Raw genomic sequence first — 19,265 nt, forward strand, 5'->3', positions numbered from 1 at the left:
AGTGCTTCTATTTATAGGAGATCTTGGCGACTTGTGGCATGTGAGAAACATACTTGAGAGTGAAAAAGAAAGAGGGGGCAGCTCAAGGCTCTACTCCAAGAAAAGAAAATGTTAAGAACACCTACACAATTTGGAGTAAAAAGGCTCTGGAATTTCAAGTTTAAATTTCTTGATCAAGTGCACTTTGTTTTTCTTGAGCCTGGTCAGGAAAAGGCTATATGGTTACTTTCATTTTTCAGTTTCTTACCTTCAGAGTTTTGCCCTTATATGCCTTTCTGTTCTTTTAGTTTCATTATAATCATCAGCTAACGCGTTAGAATGCACCGCTAGGTTTTAAGTTGTGGTTTACTTTTATGGTGATTAGACCACTAATTATTTTCCGAATACCTTATCCTACCCTTTTTTTGTGGATGGCCAAATCCAACCAAAATGTGTATAACATGAGCCATCTAAAAATTTTGATTAACAGGTACATGCCCATTGTTCTCACACCCTTCTACATCTCCCATGTATACGAACAAGATGTCTAGGTGCCTACCATACTTTCAAGCGTCCCTGCACTTCTTAAATGCAAACTATGTATCAGTAGGTTTTCTAAATCCACTTCTTGAGCCAGATTGTTCAAAACATTTGACATCTTTCCACAACACTACCAGATTTCATTATAACTTGTAATTTTTAGCGAAAATCATATGATTCCTTTAGGAAAAATCAAGGATATCTTAAGTTCTAGAGATATGCATCGAGTCCCAGCCAGCTCATACAGGTTTCAGTACAAACAGGTTAAGCATGGCACTCTTGTGCTGCCATCGATCAGGTATGCTTAGACATTGGAAATTCCGCCATCCCCAACATCGTCATTTCAAGTATTGGCATTTTCTGCAGATCGGGGAAGCCCACAAATTATTTAGTATAAAACTGTTTAAATACTCCGGCAAATGTGTCCATGTCTTCATTTCATGCTGCACATCTGCCAGTAGTACTCGTGCTGCTCTCAACAAAGCAAAGAAGTATATACAGCTACAATTTCATATCAAATCAGTTTGTGGATATTTATGCGCTTCTTGCACTCACATCTCGGCGCTGGTCACAACTGAATCATGATTATTTGAGGTAAGAAGTGCCTTGGTGTCACTCTTCATTTCTGATCCAACAGATCCTACCTGCGTGAGGAAGAAACATGGGAACCATGTCAGTATCAGTGAATTTAAACATCCACATTTATGCTGCTTTGTAGAATTTCCTGGTATTGCTGCAAATTACCCACCATCTCATTAGGATTGGCAGGATTCTGGATGCCCATTTTGGAGGTTGTAGCGACACTTCTCAAAGTACCCTGCAGATGCAACAAATCAAGTGAATGTCTCAAGTCAGGACAAACAGATCAACTGTTCACTAAATATGAAATTTGAAAACTGAAACTATTTTGTAGGCATAATTAAAGAATTTGAATATGATGTAGATTCTATTAGTAGGTTGGATGAAAATAAATTAATTTAATCACAGCATAAAAAATTTCAATGTTTGCTGAACCGAGCCGAACCGCCTGGTTCGGTTCATCCACATTTTTCGGAACCGGCTCCTAACTGGCCAGAACCGATCTTGGACTACACAGACTCGGTCTGAATCGACCAGTTTCATGCAAAACCGGTCCGTTTGCAACCAAGTCGGACCGATTTCAAACCGATCCCCCTCCCCTCCCTCTTTTTTGCTTTTAAAGAAAGTTTGGGAAAGGCCTGAGAAGTTATTTAGGCCTTTCCAACATATCCGAAGACCCCCCTCCCACCCTCAGGGCTAAAAATACGCCGATTCAGCACAATTAAAGAAGGATCCAACCCAAAATAATGTATGCTTCCTCTCCCTTACCTCATTTTCTCTTTTTTTTTTAGGACACCGAAAAAACCTCGAAATTCGCAAAATGAGGGAAGATCATGTCATATTTTCTTATTTTGTCAAGATTTCATGATATATTATAGATTTATAGATGATCTATACAATTTTCAAATTATATATAATTTTTAAAATTAAAAAATATTTTTTGGATAAAAAAATAAAAAAATAAAACAAAATTCAAAAAAAACTGTACAATCAGAAGCGTATTTAGAGGCATGCAATCTACTCTCCAAAAAAATTTGCTATCCATTTATTAAAGTTTTGATGCAATCATGCGCATGGTAGCCTAGGCCTAAATTTTTTAAAAAATTAAAAAATAAATAGCCTTTGATGCATTCCTATAAGCCTACAAAAACATATGTAGTATCTATGGTAGGATTCTACATAAATCTGAGATCAAATTAATTTTTTAAAATATTTAGATTTAAAAATTATTTTTTAATTTAAAAATGATTAAAAATATATAATTAATACCAAAAATTATGAAAAATTAGTACGTATTACATATTTCATAAATATATTTTGAAGTAAAAATCATATTTCTCTGAATTTATGGTATTTAAACATATTTTTAAATTTAAAATTTTTAAAATTATATAAAATAATTAAAAAATATAAAAAATAGTACTATGTATTAGATAACTTAGATGAATTTTTTGAAGTAAAAAATATTTTTCTACTCATAATAAAATTTTGCTATTTTTAAATAATTAATAAACCGATGTACTTGATAAACCTGCAGGAATAAAACCATCAATAAAAAAAGAATGTAGAGCATGACATTAGTTGAGATCATGGGCATATGCTCTTGAGTCGGCACTACTCGAAGTACAATTAGTGCAACACAGAGTTCAAAGGGAGAGAAAAAAACCACCTTTCTATGTGTCGAAAATGCCCACAGGAGGTCCGACAGCTAATAATGAAATACTTCACTGATTTTCGAGCAGTGAATAAAAAGATTGCCAAGAAAAAGGCAGAGGTGGACCGTCGAGCAGCAAAACCACCTTTCTATCATTCCTAGAAGTCAAAGGAAGCATCTACTCCAAATGATGAAGCACAGATCCAGACTGACATTCAGACGAGCCTGGATGATCAGTGACAGCAGAATGAGATAGTTAGGCATGGAGCTCCATTTGGGCCCTCACACTATGAGTCGGACTCCGGTTCTGCAAGCAGCAGAGAAGATCCAGAGTTTAAGAGAACCTCCTCAGTTAGGGAGGTCGTTTCAGCAGAGGCGGTGGCCGTGTTGCATTTATGCTGGGGGCTTTTGGTAGCAGAAAGAAGTCCTCTAGAGAGATTCCACCAGGAGCACCATCCATGATCTAGATCCACATGCCTTCCCCAGTAAGAATTCAAAGCAACAGTGGGTTGACACAATGCTAAGAAAGGATAAGAAAAGGGTTATATGGTGAGCTATTGGATCCTGGTTCCCACTTTAGTCACATCCCAGCGAATGCGACAGACAATACGTGCTATAGGTATGTTATTAACTCCATACAAGCTATCAAGTCCCGATGTAAATCCTCTAGGACCGAAGGACATCTATGATAAGCTTCTTGACAATAATGAGGAGCTAGAGAAGTAGATTGCCTCATATAAGTAGCCTACATATGGACTGATAGTAATGTGTGATGGTGGACCAGTCCTACCAAATGGAACATCATCAACTTCTTGACATATTGTGATATGAAGACTTTCTTCCATAAGTCAGTTCATACCTCCGATCAGGTGCACGACCCCATGTATATCCTTTAATTGATTGAGAAGGTGATTGACCAAGTAGAAAGAAGAATGTTGCGTAAGTCATCACTAATAATGGGTCACAATATAAGACCGTCGGAGAGATCTTGATTAAATGGCGACCACATATTTTTTGAACCCATGTGCTGCACATGTATCGATCTCATGTTAATGGACATTATAAGATTCATATGGTGTAGCAGATAGTGAAGACAGCCCAAACCATTACCAGATATATTTATAACTATATATGGGTCCTTTCATTGATAAGGAGGATGCAGGAAGAGAGATCTTGAAACCAGAAGTCACAGAGTTTGCTACCAACTACACTGTACTTGATAGCCTTCTTAAGAGAAAAGCGGTCCTATGCCAGATGTTTGTCAGTCCCGAATAGCAGAAAAATAGATTTGCGAGGACCGACACTAAGGGGAGCAATGTCGAGGACTTGGTGACGAGGCAAATATTCTGGCAGCAGGTCAAGAAGATAGTAAAGACTATCAAGCCATTGTACGAAGTTCTTCGGACTGTGGACAATGAGAGGTACCCCTAGATGGGCTTCTTGTATCATATGATGGAGAGTAAAGAATCAGATTAGGGAGGTAGATCCGAGACATATGCAGGAGTACATCGACATCATTGAGCAGCGGTGAGACTACCAAAGGGATAAAAACTTGTATTTAGCAGGTAAGCAAGAACATTGACAATTAGACTATTGTACTTGTACAATTTTACTAAAACAATTACGAACCCTATCTGCAGTTTACTACCTGAACCCAAGATTTCAGTACACCGTATCTGAAATCAATATGAATGACGAACTTCTGATCGCTCTACGTAATATAATTTATAAGATGGAGCTTGATCTAGAAGTCGCGATCCTATATCTAGAAGAAGTAAGTTAACTTAAATGACATACGTAAGTTAATTGGTATCTTCAATTATTAATATATTACAATACGTTTCCTTTTAAGAGACCAAAATATTTAGAGAGGGCACCAACAGCTTTAGAGTCTTGGTAGCTATCGTAAGAAAAGTATGAATCTTAGTATATTACATATCAACAATAACTATTACCTGACATTAGCTGGTTACTAATATAATACTATCTTATATATAATTTTTTCAATATTTTTGTAGCTGAATGGTGGATTCATTTTGGTTTGTCCGAGAGAAATCTTAAGTGTCTAGCTATCTGAATCCTCTTCCGGACGGTCTCCTTAAGTGGCTGTGAGCACAATTGGTCTACCTTCGCCCTCATCCACAGCAAGCAGAGGAATCGTCTAACATAGAAGCGCCTTAACAACCTTGTATATGTTTACTACAATCTGAGGTTGGGTTAAACTGTGTTCAAGAGGAAGTGAACCTAATGTACACAGACCCAATCATAATGCTTTCGTTGAAGATGACAATGATCCTGTGATCGAATGGCTTGTAGGCCAGTATGAGCTGGAGCTTGATGAGCCAGATTACCTCCATGTTCAGCCAGTTTCATAGCCAGCGAGGCTAGAATCAATGTAAGGCAATGGGCAAATCGCAACATTCCACGCATGCTTCCAGCTAATCAACCATAGCCACAGAAGTTACTGTAGGCCAGTCATTACATGACTCCTTGTCCGAGACATCCTCTTAGAGATGATCGAGAGTTGCTTAGAGGAGGCCACCAAGCTACCTGGTCGACTCCGTCAGGAGAGCGACATCCATCCTCCCAATGTAGCCAGGCAAAGAGGGGCATGAAGGGTAAGCAGGCAGCTGCTCAGCACAGCAAAAACAAAAAAGAAAGGCAATTGCAACCCCAATGGAGTATAGAGGATTCGTCAGTTCACTCAGATTCAGAGACCAAGAGCAGCAATGATAACAGTTCGAGTGATCATGGCTCTGCTAGCCAGAGTGAACATAAGACCACCATTTATGAGAGCCATCGAATGGTTTTCGATTAACTGGCGAGTACCAATTTATGCATGCTACATAGGATAGAGACTACAGCGCATGATCTAGTAGAGCCCGTGAGTCTAAGATTGCATATAAGTGACGAGCTCTCGAGATCATTCAAGAGGACACAATGCAACCGCAGATGACCTCGCACGTGAAGTAGGATCCATAGACATATCTGGTTCCGAGTTGTATACTGAATTTTATTACCTGCAACCACAGGCAGCCTATGACCCATATGGATATGGATATGGTGTGTCTGAGGCATCGTCTTCCAATAGCTACTACCCTATGCAGCCCAAAATATCTTACGGATTGAATTTTACTACTACCATATTCAGATGGGCTCATCCACAGTTGTATTATAAGCTAGAGAAGTTCTCAGAGCCAAAGCTTCAGCGAGAAATTTGAGAGTGCTTATAACCCAAAGCGCGTTACTTATGGGATGAACGTACAAAAAATACGCTGCCACTTAGAAGGGTGGGCTGATGTGCCTCCTGACTATACTAATGATCTGGATATCTACAATAAGCATTGCCACTCGACGAAATTTTTGATATCGGTATATTGTACTTTAAATAATGTAATTAATTGTATAATTTTATATTTTCTTATCTTATTAGTTGATTTTAGGATATTTCATATTGCTTCATGTAACATACAATATCTCACTTATTATTTTATGTTTTATATCACTTTAAAATAACAAGATGCATCATTTAGATTATACCGAAATTATAGAAACATCAGAAAATATCAAATTACACTTAAAATCATTAAAAAAATAAAAAAATTAATTACCAATTAATCAAACATGAAAAGATAAAAAAATTGGCATGATGGTTCTGTGGCATGTCAATTCAAAATCAGCATGCCCGAGTGTACCATGTGTCAGTACGGTACGGAAGTGTACCATGTGTTGGTACGGTACTGAACCCGTACACATGCCGACCCACCTGCAGACTGGTATGGGTTTCAGAATCGGTTCTGTGGACCTTGGCCTGTTTGGTCGAACCGGCACGCCCAAGCGTACCATCTCAGTACAGTAGTGAACTAATATCGTACCGATCTGCCCGCCAGCCACGACGGACCTTGGCTTGTTTGATATTGTTGTTTTTGTATTTTTGTTTCTCTACGAATTATTGAAATATCATATAGAGATTTATGTTGTAGATACGATTTGCACAAAACTTCTGCTGCTCCTTGATTTTATTTTCACTCTTTTCAAAAGCAATAGATCTTTGCTACCTAAAGATCTAGACATTTTACAAACAATTTGAAAAAGCAAAAAGGTTTCATTATACAAGGGTTTGATCCCTTTTATGGACACATAAAATTTTTCCCTATTATAGATGCTTGTGGACTTTTTTAACTGGATGTCCAAATCTACATTTGGAAAAAAAACCTTAATATCCAAATCCATAACCGATATCCAGCTAAATAGTAAACATATATCCAGATCCGTATCCAAATTCGTATCCATTAACTGGCAAACTTATAAGCATATATCTAGAACTTTATCCGAATCCGATCAGATACAAGGATTTCTATCTGTATCCGATTTGAACTGGATCTAAACTGATTTATATCCAAATCCCTAAGACAATCTAATACCCATATACAAGAATTTCTGATGATGCTTACCCTAGCATCTTGTTTGGCTATAGATGTAATTTAATCTAAATAATCTCTCCTAAATTGGAATTACATCAAGAAGGTTATTCTTTAGCTCTAGCCACTATTTGCAAATATTGGAGATGAGATGGACCCATATGGGTTTGGACTACCCCTTAGAATAACCTCTAGATCATCTAGCCTATTCAGAAAGATAACACCCCTACCCATCCCAATCTTGATATAATATCATACCCACCCTTAAATACCTATTTCTCTTGACATTTTTCTAGGTGGAGTTTAACTAGTCCTCATCCTTGAATCCCTAAGTCCTCTTGATGTGTTTGTAAATGGAGATAAACTAGTCCTTATTCAAGATATATAAAATTCAATACTGCAACTTCCTTAAATCCCTAGATGCCTTGCATCAAAATATGTATCATAACCAGGTGTACTCATAAACCAAACAACAACTTCCTTTATTCAAGAATTAAGAGAGTCCTATTTAATTTAAATGCTATTGAACCTTATTTTGAGGTTCGTATTTAATGGATGCATGCAAGGTCTGCCGAATAAGTGCCAGGTGTTGTACTGATTAGTGACTTGTATGGTGTGGTACCAGTACCTACCCTATCAGGTATACTAGTTTGGTATCAATACACATTTTTTTTGCTTTTTTTTGTTTGGAGTGATTATTTAAATGTTTGTGGTTTGAATTATGATATTAATGCTATTTTGATGTGGCTTTATGTATGGTATGCTGAACCGGCCCGTTCAGCCCGTACTGGATCGGTCTGGTCCTTGACCAGTCGACCGAGCGGTAGAAGCCCGGTACTCGTGCGAACCAGACCGGTTCGCACCAGTACAAACCAACCAGTTCGCACCGATACATGTGCCCTGGGCAGCACGCCCGCGCTCGGTTCCCCATGTAGGGCATTTAATGCCACAGAGAGTGGCATTAAATGCCACAACATTTAACGCGACGCAAAATATGTCTAGTTTCTCGTGGAATGTCTATGTTACTCATAGATATTGTGATCCTGATTATAATCTCAGCACAAAATCTGACTCCAACCCAGATAATATGCGCATCCCTGCATCCCATAATCAAAGACTCCTAAATAGCCATCCTGATACTGATTATCATGTCTGGCACTGCGTTGGCCATCCTATTTGGGAGAAGAGTGAGACAGCGAAAGCTGACCCATAATTTGGTTGAGATTGTGGAGGGTAGTAGCCACTCAAATACTATCTCAAATGTTGGATATCTATACATGTACTATTCCACTTATGTAGAATAGGATCGATAATCGATTCTAATCCACATATGTCCAGAGTCCCTACTTTGAACCTTTTGCAGGCATTTCTTACAAGTAGCTACATCAGAGTAACCACTAGCTTGGTGTTGCTTTAATCTCATCACCCTCCCCACTTCCACTTTGCATCACACCACTTGCGCCTCCAGTACTATTGATCCAAAATCATTAGACCATGCTCCCAACCTATGTTAGTCTCCCTTTCTGGATCTATTTCTGCAAGTTTAACGAACACACACCATAAACTACCTCAATCATCACCATAAATTATGTAAATTGAATCTACAAAATTTTAAAATAATATTTTTATATTTTTTAGAAAAATTAATGACCTTATAATATAATTTCACTTAAAATATGTGATATTTTATAAATTATGTAAAATCTATGCTCGTCCCATAAATCATGCTCTAATTAGCAATACATATAACCAATTTTTATAATTTTTATCTGAATTAATAATATTTAATTAATAAAATGCTTAAAATTAGATAATTTACATTATATTGCACAAAAATGTAGAACTACATCAAGAAATATGTTTGTGTTATCTATAAATCATACTAATATTCATAATCTTTATATTTTTTAAATATTTTAAAATTAATTTTTAAATAACAAACTAATACTTAATTATATAATATGTAAAAAATTAATTTAATTTGGATTGATATAGAACCCTACCAGGAATATTACATATATTTTTTCAACCCATATGCATTAATCACCACTTACTCTTGAAATTTCTTTCAATTTGGGCTTAGGTTTGAGTATCCATAACCATTATTTAAATAAATTGCTATCAAGATAAGATAGCAGGAGCATGCTAACAATTTTTTCAGATTTTTAAAAATTATTTTATAGTTTATTATTATTTTCTAATCCAAAAATACACTTTTGATATAAAAATTACAACATCAACAAAAATTTATGATTTCTATTTTAATGTATAGATCATTTTAGATCTACAGCATGTCATGAAATCATGCCAAAATATAAAAATTTTGAATAATATCCCCTCATTTTTGCTTTTATTGGGCATGAAAAGAAAAGAAAAAAGCAAAGGGAATAATGGGGGATTATACCTGATTTTTGTGGGATTTAGCGTCAAATCCGACAAGAAATCCCTTTATTGCCTCATCTTTCATCTAGAATTTTTGTTCAAGAGGCTTTCTAGTTCTCTGCCACCCCCTTTTAATAATCGGGGTGGTAAGTGGCCAAACAGCCCTAAACTTAGGCGATTCCACTCAGTTCAGCCCCAATTCAGGCCACCTACCAAATAGATGGGTTGCTTTGTCCAGTTAATGATAGTCATCCATCTTCACATATACATTCTATGCTTTCAAATAAAGAACTAGAAAAATAAAAGGTAGTCAACATGATGATTGCTCTAATTGTAATGATTAAAAGGTTACTGATATTACGTTGATTTTTCAAACCAAGTTGAATGCTAAACCATACGAGACATCCTGGAGATAGTACAAATCTCCGTGGTAACACCATGGGGGCAATCAAAAATAAAAAGAAAAGTGCTATAACTAATATAAGGTGATCAAATAATGACACATAATTGGTGGCTTTGATAGATAAGAAGTTAGTGAAATCAAACAAAATGATAAGATATGATGATGCCCAAAAACCAATAACACTACTTAGGGCTTGTTTGGGTAATCTAGCAAGATTTGGGCTGAACTTCTGCTGGATTCGTGGATTGGAATGGAAAAGAATCCCCAATTGGTCTTTGTTTTTCCTTTCTTGTAGACCCACAGGCCTACAAGCTAGGATTTTGGATTGGTGTTGGGTGGGCCTTTAAAAGATGCAGGGCTAAGTGGGCCAGCAGGCCCAATTCCTGAAAGATATTCCTATATAAATATCCAAACAAGCCCTTAGGAAAAATAGGTCACTATTCACAGTTTTAGTCAATTAAGAAACATCATAAGGAGGAACAAAGGATGCATGTACCATCAACTTGTTCAAGGATAGTGATACATGATATGCGTAATCCACCAATTTGGTTGACATGGTCCTCACCTAAGCTGAGTTTGAAACATGTTGACTAATAGAAATTTGTTTGTGTTTAATAACAATACACCCAAGGCCATGCAGTCAGCCACGTGATGGAGGTAAAAGACTTTAAATCAAGATAAAGCCAATCTGATATGATTTTGTGCAAACCTTGTTTGCCCACATCAATCCACAAGCATTGCAAAGAGACCTTGGACCAGCTGGTCCACGACGCATTGCTGGAGTCAGTTTCTCACTGATGCCACAGTTTTGGCAGCTGCAAAAACCACAAAAACATCAAGCAGAAAACTACAATAAAGCAAGAATTAATCAGAGCCAAAGCCATTAGATTCTTTCATGTGGATTCACTAGGAGGAATACTATCAAGAAAAAGTTACCGTACATGCATAAAAGAAATATGGGGGAAAACTCACATTTTCATTTCTCGAGGATTATCATCATGGCTAGAGCTTTGGGCAGGATCACAACTTGAAGAGACTGATGCCTCATCCTCAGGATTGGCCTTCCCAGCAAATTGCCCCTTCCGGCGCTTCATTCTGACAAGAATTTATCAATGATAAATATAAAATGGCCAGGAAGGGGAAGATGAACGAAGTCATCAGAAAATGCTAGTTTCAAAGCCTGTAACTTATGCCTTGTGAGTTTTGAACATTATAGCATGCTCTCTGTGCATTTTTTGCATCCGTTTTAAGAATGCATTACAGAATCACTGAATAAGTCCAATAAACTGTGCAAGAAGGCAGCTCCAAGTTCAAGATTAAAGCATGAAAGAGTATGAATTGCTTTTTTAGATCTTTAAAACTCAAGGATTTGGCATGCATGTTGTATAACAAAGAGAGCCTAGTGTGATAGGATTTTCCGATGGTATCCAAATGGACATACTATTTAAAATCTAGAAATTCCTTTACAGGGACCCTATTCAACAAGACATAATCCATTGTTATGTGGCACCATCAGTTGTGTCATCTCTAGACCACTATCACTAAACATGATTAGGTGATCTACGTATAACTCTATAGCATACATGCACGAAGATGACGTCACACTCAAAAGGGTATGAAACTATGAATCCTTTGTAATTGCACGCACGCAACAAAATTTTGGAATTTACATGAAATGAAGGAAGCATCAAAAACCTCTTGCAAGGCCTTTCTTCCTTTTACGTTTTTATCAGTGGCTAGCTTGTCCTGTTTACATCATCATTGTTGCACTGAATCATCACAACATCCTCTTCATCATCAAACCACACCAATGAGCTATCGCTCCTAGTATACGACAATTTAAACCTTGCTATGCACTACAAAAGTTTTCAGATTCCAGGGTTTTAACTCAATCCTTCAAGAAGCTTGAACCAAGTCATGGATTTACGAAAGGATATTAGAAACTTGACCAATCACTCCATCTTCTCCCTTTAAATGAAAAATGAAGAGTTTCTAATTCAAACATTTCTATTCCTCTGGACTGCAGATATTAAGACACATATAGCCTCTTCTCCTCCCTGATGGCCTTCAGGCCATCATTATCTTCATCTAAAACTAATTTCAATTCTCACAATTAGGTGGTATTTACACCTTCAATTAGCTAATTATTTTGTCATCATTAGCTACTCTTTTGAGTTTTGACTTGTGGACCCCACATATCATTATGTGCAACCCAGACGGCATACTGACTTTCAAGTTTGTCATCCCAGGCTTCCTAGGGTTTAGCCCATCATTTGCCACCATCAAGATGACATACTAATCTTGCGGGCATAGTACTAGTTAATTCACATATCAAAAATGTCTCACACAGCAATTACCTAATTTCCTACATCACTTATTCACTCGCTCTACATGTCCTTTTACTGCCATTCGAAGATTTATTTGGACCCACTTTATTTTCCATTCGCCATATTTAGACCACACATTTTTGCAATAATGGCATTATGGCACAGTTTTAAAACTTTTGGATGCACTTACCCTAACCCCAGCCATATGTTTTAAGCAGAGCTGAGTTCACATATTTCTTTGTAGTAAATGCCCATATTTTGATAGTGAATGCACATATTTATAATAACTCAATGCATTTATCTGCTTGTCATACAATGCATGTTCAGAGACCAAGGTGTATCTGTGGAATTAGAGGCAAAAGGTTCGAAAATTTCGAAGTACACCCTTCTTAGGGAGGAACACATGGCTTAAATCTGCGCAGAAACAAAATAGATTCATATTTTCTGTAAAATTCCCCTTTACTTTTAACCATTTGACCCATATAATCTTGATTATTATTCTTTATTTTGGTAGATCTAGTTCTTATGACAAGGGTTCAAATAGGTCCACCCATGACATGACATAGTTTTAACCAGTTAGTCCTGGCCAAACTCGATTTTTCAAACCGCTGGGTCAGGTATTGTCAGAAAGATGACCTATTACGCAAATCAGATCGAGTCTTGATCATATCTTTTCCACCTGAACAAGATCTGACCTGATCTATGTATTAACTAAATCTAAAATGGATCAAATATTAGATGACCTGCGCTGACCAGGTTTGGCTCAATCCAACTCAAGCTAAAAAATCCATCGCTTTAGAATCTTCAAACCACTATCATTCATCCAATTTTCATAATTAGTTTTGTTGGTTGGGTGCTCAAGACTATGTTGTAGGTTCAGTACCAGTTCTTCTCAAAGGCAATAACAGTACAGATCCACATTACCACTCTTTTTTTAATTTTTTCTACTTGTTATCCTTGTCATTATTAATTTTCCTCCTAACAATATAACAGACAATCTATTTCTTATATCTTGCATGAGACCCAAAGCTAGACCCACCCAAGGCAGGCCTGAATGTATCAGGTTGATTTGGGTTTTACTTAAACCCAACCCATACTGAATGACCCAGTGGGTCCAGAAAAAACTTTCATGGACCCTATCCAGTTTGTCAATGGATTGGGTTTGAGTCTTAAAATCACGATCTGAAAGAAGAATGGTTGGGAGGTAACCCAGCTCAGTTGCAGGCTACTTATGACTTCTGTATATTCCTTATTGTTGATCAGCATATTATTGGATAGCCATGGCGTTGTCCTTCACCGCAAACAATTTGCGACGAAGACTGCAATCATTTAATTTGCATATTAATATCTTTTCATACCATCACCACTTTCCAATTCAAAACTTAATTGCATTATAGTCATTATTGTTACAAGCAATTGCCTATGCTCCAGAAAAATACTACTATTTCAGCTTTGATACTAATTATAGCCATTACTTTGATGGGTGATTGCCTGGTAATAGACAAGCCTTATGTTGCCTAGACTGCGGTTTACCCTGATGCCCATAACAGCCAATGCAGTGCATATCCTATACCAACAGTTAGGGTATAAGTACATTACCATACTGAGACATGGTACAACTCGTCTTGCCCACCACAGCGTACAATGTGCCAGTGAGGGGTTTTACCTAACTGAGCCCAGACACACAAATAAGCTACCAGTATGGGGCCTGTTACAGAATAAAAACCATGACCTAGACCCCTAAACTTGGACCACGATACAATATCCATACAAAAGTGTGTTTAATTTATCTATGTATAAGATATAGAACGATATATGCACATACTGTATATAGTTATATGTAGAAATAAATACATGTGTACATCATATACATATACATGTGGATATTTAAGTGGTACATATTTATATACATAAACATAGATATAGGTGGTATACATAAGCCTGGACGTGCGTATGTATTGCATAGACATCCAAACATACATTCATATGCATGTGCTTTGAATGCACGTCTTGTATATTCTCTTTTCATAAATCATATATGGGTTCCGAAGTTGTTAAAGCACTAAGACAGTCCCACGCAGTGAGCCCCTTAAATGCCTGAACAGAATAGCTAGGCAGCCAGGTGCACTTTATGAGAAAAATTCCCAAATTTAATAAAATTAGTACAGTAGCCCTATTTAATCAAACTATCACAAATATGATAACCCTAACCTCCTAGTTTGCTCCTTTGCTTCCCTAAACCCTCTTCTCTTGCCACCTGCAAGAGAGAGAGAAGGGGGGGGGGGGGTGGGGGGGTTGGGGGTTCAAAGTTAAGAGAGAGCAGCTTGATGGATGGCCATCATCAGATAGATGAGGGAGGACCCAAGATGAATGGTTGTCATCTTTAAGTACTCCTAAACTGCTTTTGTACATAAATTGTAAGACATTAATTACCCCAAATTACCAGACAATAACTATACTTCATAAATATATGCAGAACAATGGCTGAAATTTAATGTGTTCAACATTATTAGCAATAGGTGCCTACCTAGTAACAAAAGGATTGGTAGGTGGCCAAGCACTTGCCTAGGTACCATCGATCTGCTTGGAAAGAATCAGGTGGCTAGGGAAAGGGACTGTCCAGGTGCCTAGCCAGATTGATGTGCTAATAGGGGAGCAAGCTACAACAAATTGGAGAATAAGGAGAAAGCAAATTGTATTTAGAAAAAAAACTTAAGCATTAATAGTGGATAACAAAAGAACAATCATTCAAAAATATAGATCAGAACCTATCCTCCTGCAAATGACAACAAAGGAACCATGGTGATGACCCAAAGATTGATTTAAAGATTGATTTTGATGATCACAAAACCTTGAAGTATAAATACTAATGTTTGTGTTGCAAGAAGAAAGATAATTTGTTTTGCAAGGAACATAGCAAGTTGGAAAAATACAAGAAGGCCTCAAAAGCTCTCAAGAAAAGTTGGAAGAAAGCTACACTTTATTGCCCAAGTTTCAAGTTCAAATGATTCAAGTTAGAGGAGCAAATTCAAAGAAAGATTCAAAAGAATAGTCCTCGAGTCGACTCCTGGAAGTTTAGAGTCGACTCTGGCACTCTGGAGTTTCAAGAAACAGTGCTCGAGTCGACTCCGATACTCTACGAGTCGACTCCGACTGAGAACAAACAAAAAGACAGAGAGTTGATTTTCAGCGCTACAGTGCTCGAGTCGACTCCTACTTCAGCACTACAGTGCTCGAGTCGACTCCTACTTCAGTGCTACAATGCTCGAGTCGACTCCTACTTCAGCGCTACAGTGCGGAGTCGACTCCCAGCTACAGTGCCGACAGACTACTATTCACAAGTGACTCCTGTTTCAGCCGAGTCGACTCCTACTTCAGCCGAGTCGACTCCAGCACGCTGGGAGGCATAACGGCTAGTTTTTTCTTGATTCCAACGGCTCTATTTTTGTCTCTAACGGCTAGATTTTTGTTTCCACTCCCTCTAAAGCTATAAAAACAAGAGGAGAGCTAGGAAAGAAGGTATGGAAGTGGGAGAGAACATTTAGGAAAGAGATTTCAAAGAGATTACAAGAGAAATCTTCCAAAAGCACAAAAGGGCCATTCAAAGTAAAAGAGAGAGAAGAAGAGCATCCAAGTGAATCCCAAAGCTTCCTCTCCAACTGTGTGCTGCCTCGGTGATCCTCTACTTCGTGCAAAATCAGAAGAGGGTCAAGTAAAGAAGAAGCCGAGTTCCTTCATCTACAAATTTGTTTGAGGGCTTCTTCTCTTTACTTTGCTTGTTTATATTTGCTATATTTGCTTATTTGAGAAGCTTGTATTTGATTTAAACTCTTGTTCTAATATATTGTAACTTGATTCAATCAAGGGATTGAATCAAGGGGTTAAGGTTTGTTGGTGAGCCAAAGGGAAAACCAACGTTGCAAGGTTGTGGTTGGTGAGCCTTTGGGAAAACCAACTGGGTTGATTGTGAACCCGGAAAACAATCGTTGTAAGGTTGTGGTTGGTGAGCCTTTGGAAAAACCAACTGGGTTTGATTGTGAACCCGGGAAAACAATCGGTTGGTTCTAGTCGGTGAGCCTATGAAAACCGACCGAGTTCGTTGTGATCTCGCAAAACAACAAGTTGGGTTGTGAGCTTGTAAAACAACCGGCTGTAATCTGAGGGATTATAGTGAAATTCCCAAGAGGTCTTGGGGAGTGGATGTAGGTGCTGGGGTGCACCGAACCACTATACATCTTTGTGTTTGTGATGCCTTATCTCTTGTATTTCATGCCTTACATTCATTCTTGATTGTGTAATATCTCTAGCTTTGTTTTCTATAGAGTTATAAGTGATTGTTTAGAATTTGCTTAGCTTCCTCTCCATTCTTACCATACACATAGATTAAAATTGATCATACAACTATAAGTTAATTTTAGATCAATTGCACCCTAAGTCCATAGTATAATTGCTCTAGCTTAATTTTCCACTACTTTACTTGTAATTGCCTAGAGCTTAAGTAAATAACATCTTATCATTCCGCTGCATTCAATTCAAAGTAAAAATTAGGGAACATAATTTTTAGAAAACCCAATTCACCCCCCCTCTTGGGTTGTCACCTTGGGCAACAAGTGGTATCAGAGCAGGTGCTCTTCTATTAATTATAGTCTTAACCGACTAGAGCTAAAGATTATGACAACCCCACATAATACATTATTTGCCGAGGGACTTTCCATAAACAGACCTCCACCTTTTGATGGAACTTACTATATTCAATGGAAAGCTAGAATGAAAATTTTTGTTCAATCACAAAACTATAAAATATGGAATATCATTATAAATGGCCCTCACACACTCTCTCAAGCTGTCAATGAAAAAGACTTAGCACAATTGAATACTAATGCTATGAACATTCTATATTGTGCTATCCATGAATCTATATTTCATAAGATTTCTGCATGCTTATCTGCTAAAGAAATCTGGGATACTTTAAGAAATATTTATGATAAATCTCAGATTAGCTCACATGTGCTTCAATTGCATACTAACAATGAGACTGCAGAATCTTCCACATTAGCCGAGTCGACTCCCAGTTTGTCCGAGTCGACTCCTAGAGAAAAACAGTCTGAAAGGCAGAGACTCAGTCTTGGAGATCCTGTGAACGAGTCGACTCCAAGTATTTCAGAGTCGACTCCCAAGTTAGCCGAGTCGACTCCAACAAGGCCCGAGTCGACTCCGAGGCAGAACAGTTCAAAAGACAGAGAATCATCTTTTAGGCCTCTGAGAGCGAGACGTCTCCCGAAGATCTCGAGTCGACTCTCAAGTCAGTCGAGTCGACTCCAAGTAAACCCGAGTCGACTCGAGGAAGAAAGAACAACAAAAAAATTCAAAAGCTTCCTAAAGACAGAAGAAGAGGAAGCTAGATGAAAGAAAAAAAGAGTCAAACAAGAAAATGAAAGCTAGGAGCAATAATGATGATATTAGCTCCAAAGAACTACAAGAGGTAACTAACTTGTGCTTCATGGCACAAGAAGATAAGGTAAAATCTGAATCTACCTTTACATCAAATGATTTTCAAGAAGAATTCCCTTATGATGAATTATTAAATGCTTTTCATGATTTGTATGGTGAATGTAGAAAATTAGCTATGAAGAATAAAAATCTTAAGAAACTAAATCTGAAAATTTCAAAAGAAAGAAATTCTAGTGATGAAATACAAGATAAACTAAATTCTGAAAATGAAAGCTTAAGATTAAATTTAGAACAATTAATTCAAAAAAATCAGAGTTTAATTAAAGAAAATCAAAACTTAAGTAAAGAAATTAACCAATTAAAATCTTTTATTAACAAATTCACTGTAAGTTCAGAAAGATTAAAAATGATGTTTGAAAGCCAATATGTTGCTTATGATAAATCAAAACTTGGCTTGACACCTTTACTTAACAATAAATCTCTAGAGAAAAAGGTTATCAATTCACCAAGCAAACCATTAAATAAGATAACTTATTTTAAACATGAAAAGAATGGACATAACAACTTTACCTATCGTTCTAACATAATTAAATCAAATGGTAAAGTTATTACAATTAAACAAATTTGGGTTCCAAAAGGAACTATATGTCCTAACTCTCAAGGACCCAAGCAAGCTTGGGTACCCAAAATGAAAATATGAGGATGTAGATGTAGGTTGCCAAGATACCCATGGAACAAATAGAACTTTCATACAAATGGGTGTTCTAGACACACGTCAAAAAATGAAACTTAAAATATACTTATGAAAAGTAATTAAAAAATAATAATAATGAAATCAGTAACCCTTGCATCTCATCATTATTTTTGCTTTAGTATTTGATTACAATATGAATTGCAAGTATTGATCAATTTTGTGATATAAAAAATACTTTTGGAAATATAATCAAATCACTTCATTTTATAGTATGCTTTACTCACTATTGGATAAGTTGCTAAATGATTAATCAATTTATTAAGAATAACTCTATGAATTCTCTATATGCTTGATTGAGAGTTTTTATCCATGGCATTATTGTTTATCGATCATAGATATGAAAATGTGTACTTGGTATGCCTTTGAATATATGCACTATGAATACCAAAATTAAAGAAACCATCTTTGGCATATAAAATCAACTCATGCTAGTATGTACTTAATCTCAAAAGACCTTGCCATTGGCTTACTTAGATTATCTTCTGAAAGGTCAAAGTTTGCTATGCATGTTAACTAAGGAAACAACCAAAAATCAATTTCTAAATCTAAAGATGTTTCCATTACTAAGTTTTCAAAAGCTTACATTAGTTTTGTTCTTGGCACTCAAATTGAAATATTTTCTACATTGGCACAAACTCACAAAAAGGGTTCAAATGAAAAAGGTTTGCAAACTATAAAAATAAAGAAGTATCATGGCATAGTTTTGAAAACCAATTTTGTATTAAGCCGTGCACAGAAAATAATAATGAATACAATTGTTTCTGCACCAAGAATA

At 36.8% G+C, this 19,265-nt stretch overlaps 1 protein-coding gene across 2 annotated transcripts in view; it reads right to left on the bottom strand.

Annotated features, from left to right (window-relative positions):
- Window positions 1–671: 671 nt before the first annotated feature.
- Window positions 672–19,265, bottom strand: part of LOC103697790 (GATA transcription factor 19-like) — a 38,384-nt gene continuing 19,790 nt past the window's right edge. For both annotated transcript variants that reach the window (XM_039118806.1, XM_039118807.1), the window contains 4 exons: window positions 10,931–11,053; window positions 10,668–10,773; window positions 1,268–1,336; window positions 672–1,163 (listed from right to left, as the gene is read on the bottom strand). In XM_039118806.1, coding sequence (XP_038974734.1) covers window positions 1,071–1,163; window positions 1,268–1,336; window positions 10,668–10,773; window positions 10,931–11,053 — 391 coding nt within the window. In that variant the 3' untranslated portion in view covers window positions 672–1,070. The remainder of the gene's footprint in view (window positions 1,164–1,267; window positions 1,337–10,667; window positions 10,774–10,930; window positions 11,054–19,265) is intronic.

Source organism: Phoenix dactylifera, unplaced genomic scaffold (genome assembly GCF_009389715.1).
Source record: "Phoenix dactylifera cultivar Barhee BC4 unplaced genomic scaffold, palm_55x_up_171113_PBpolish2nd_filt_p 000415F, whole genome shotgun sequence".
Taxonomy (NCBI): domain Eukaryota; kingdom Viridiplantae; phylum Streptophyta; class Magnoliopsida; order Arecales; family Arecaceae; genus Phoenix; species Phoenix dactylifera.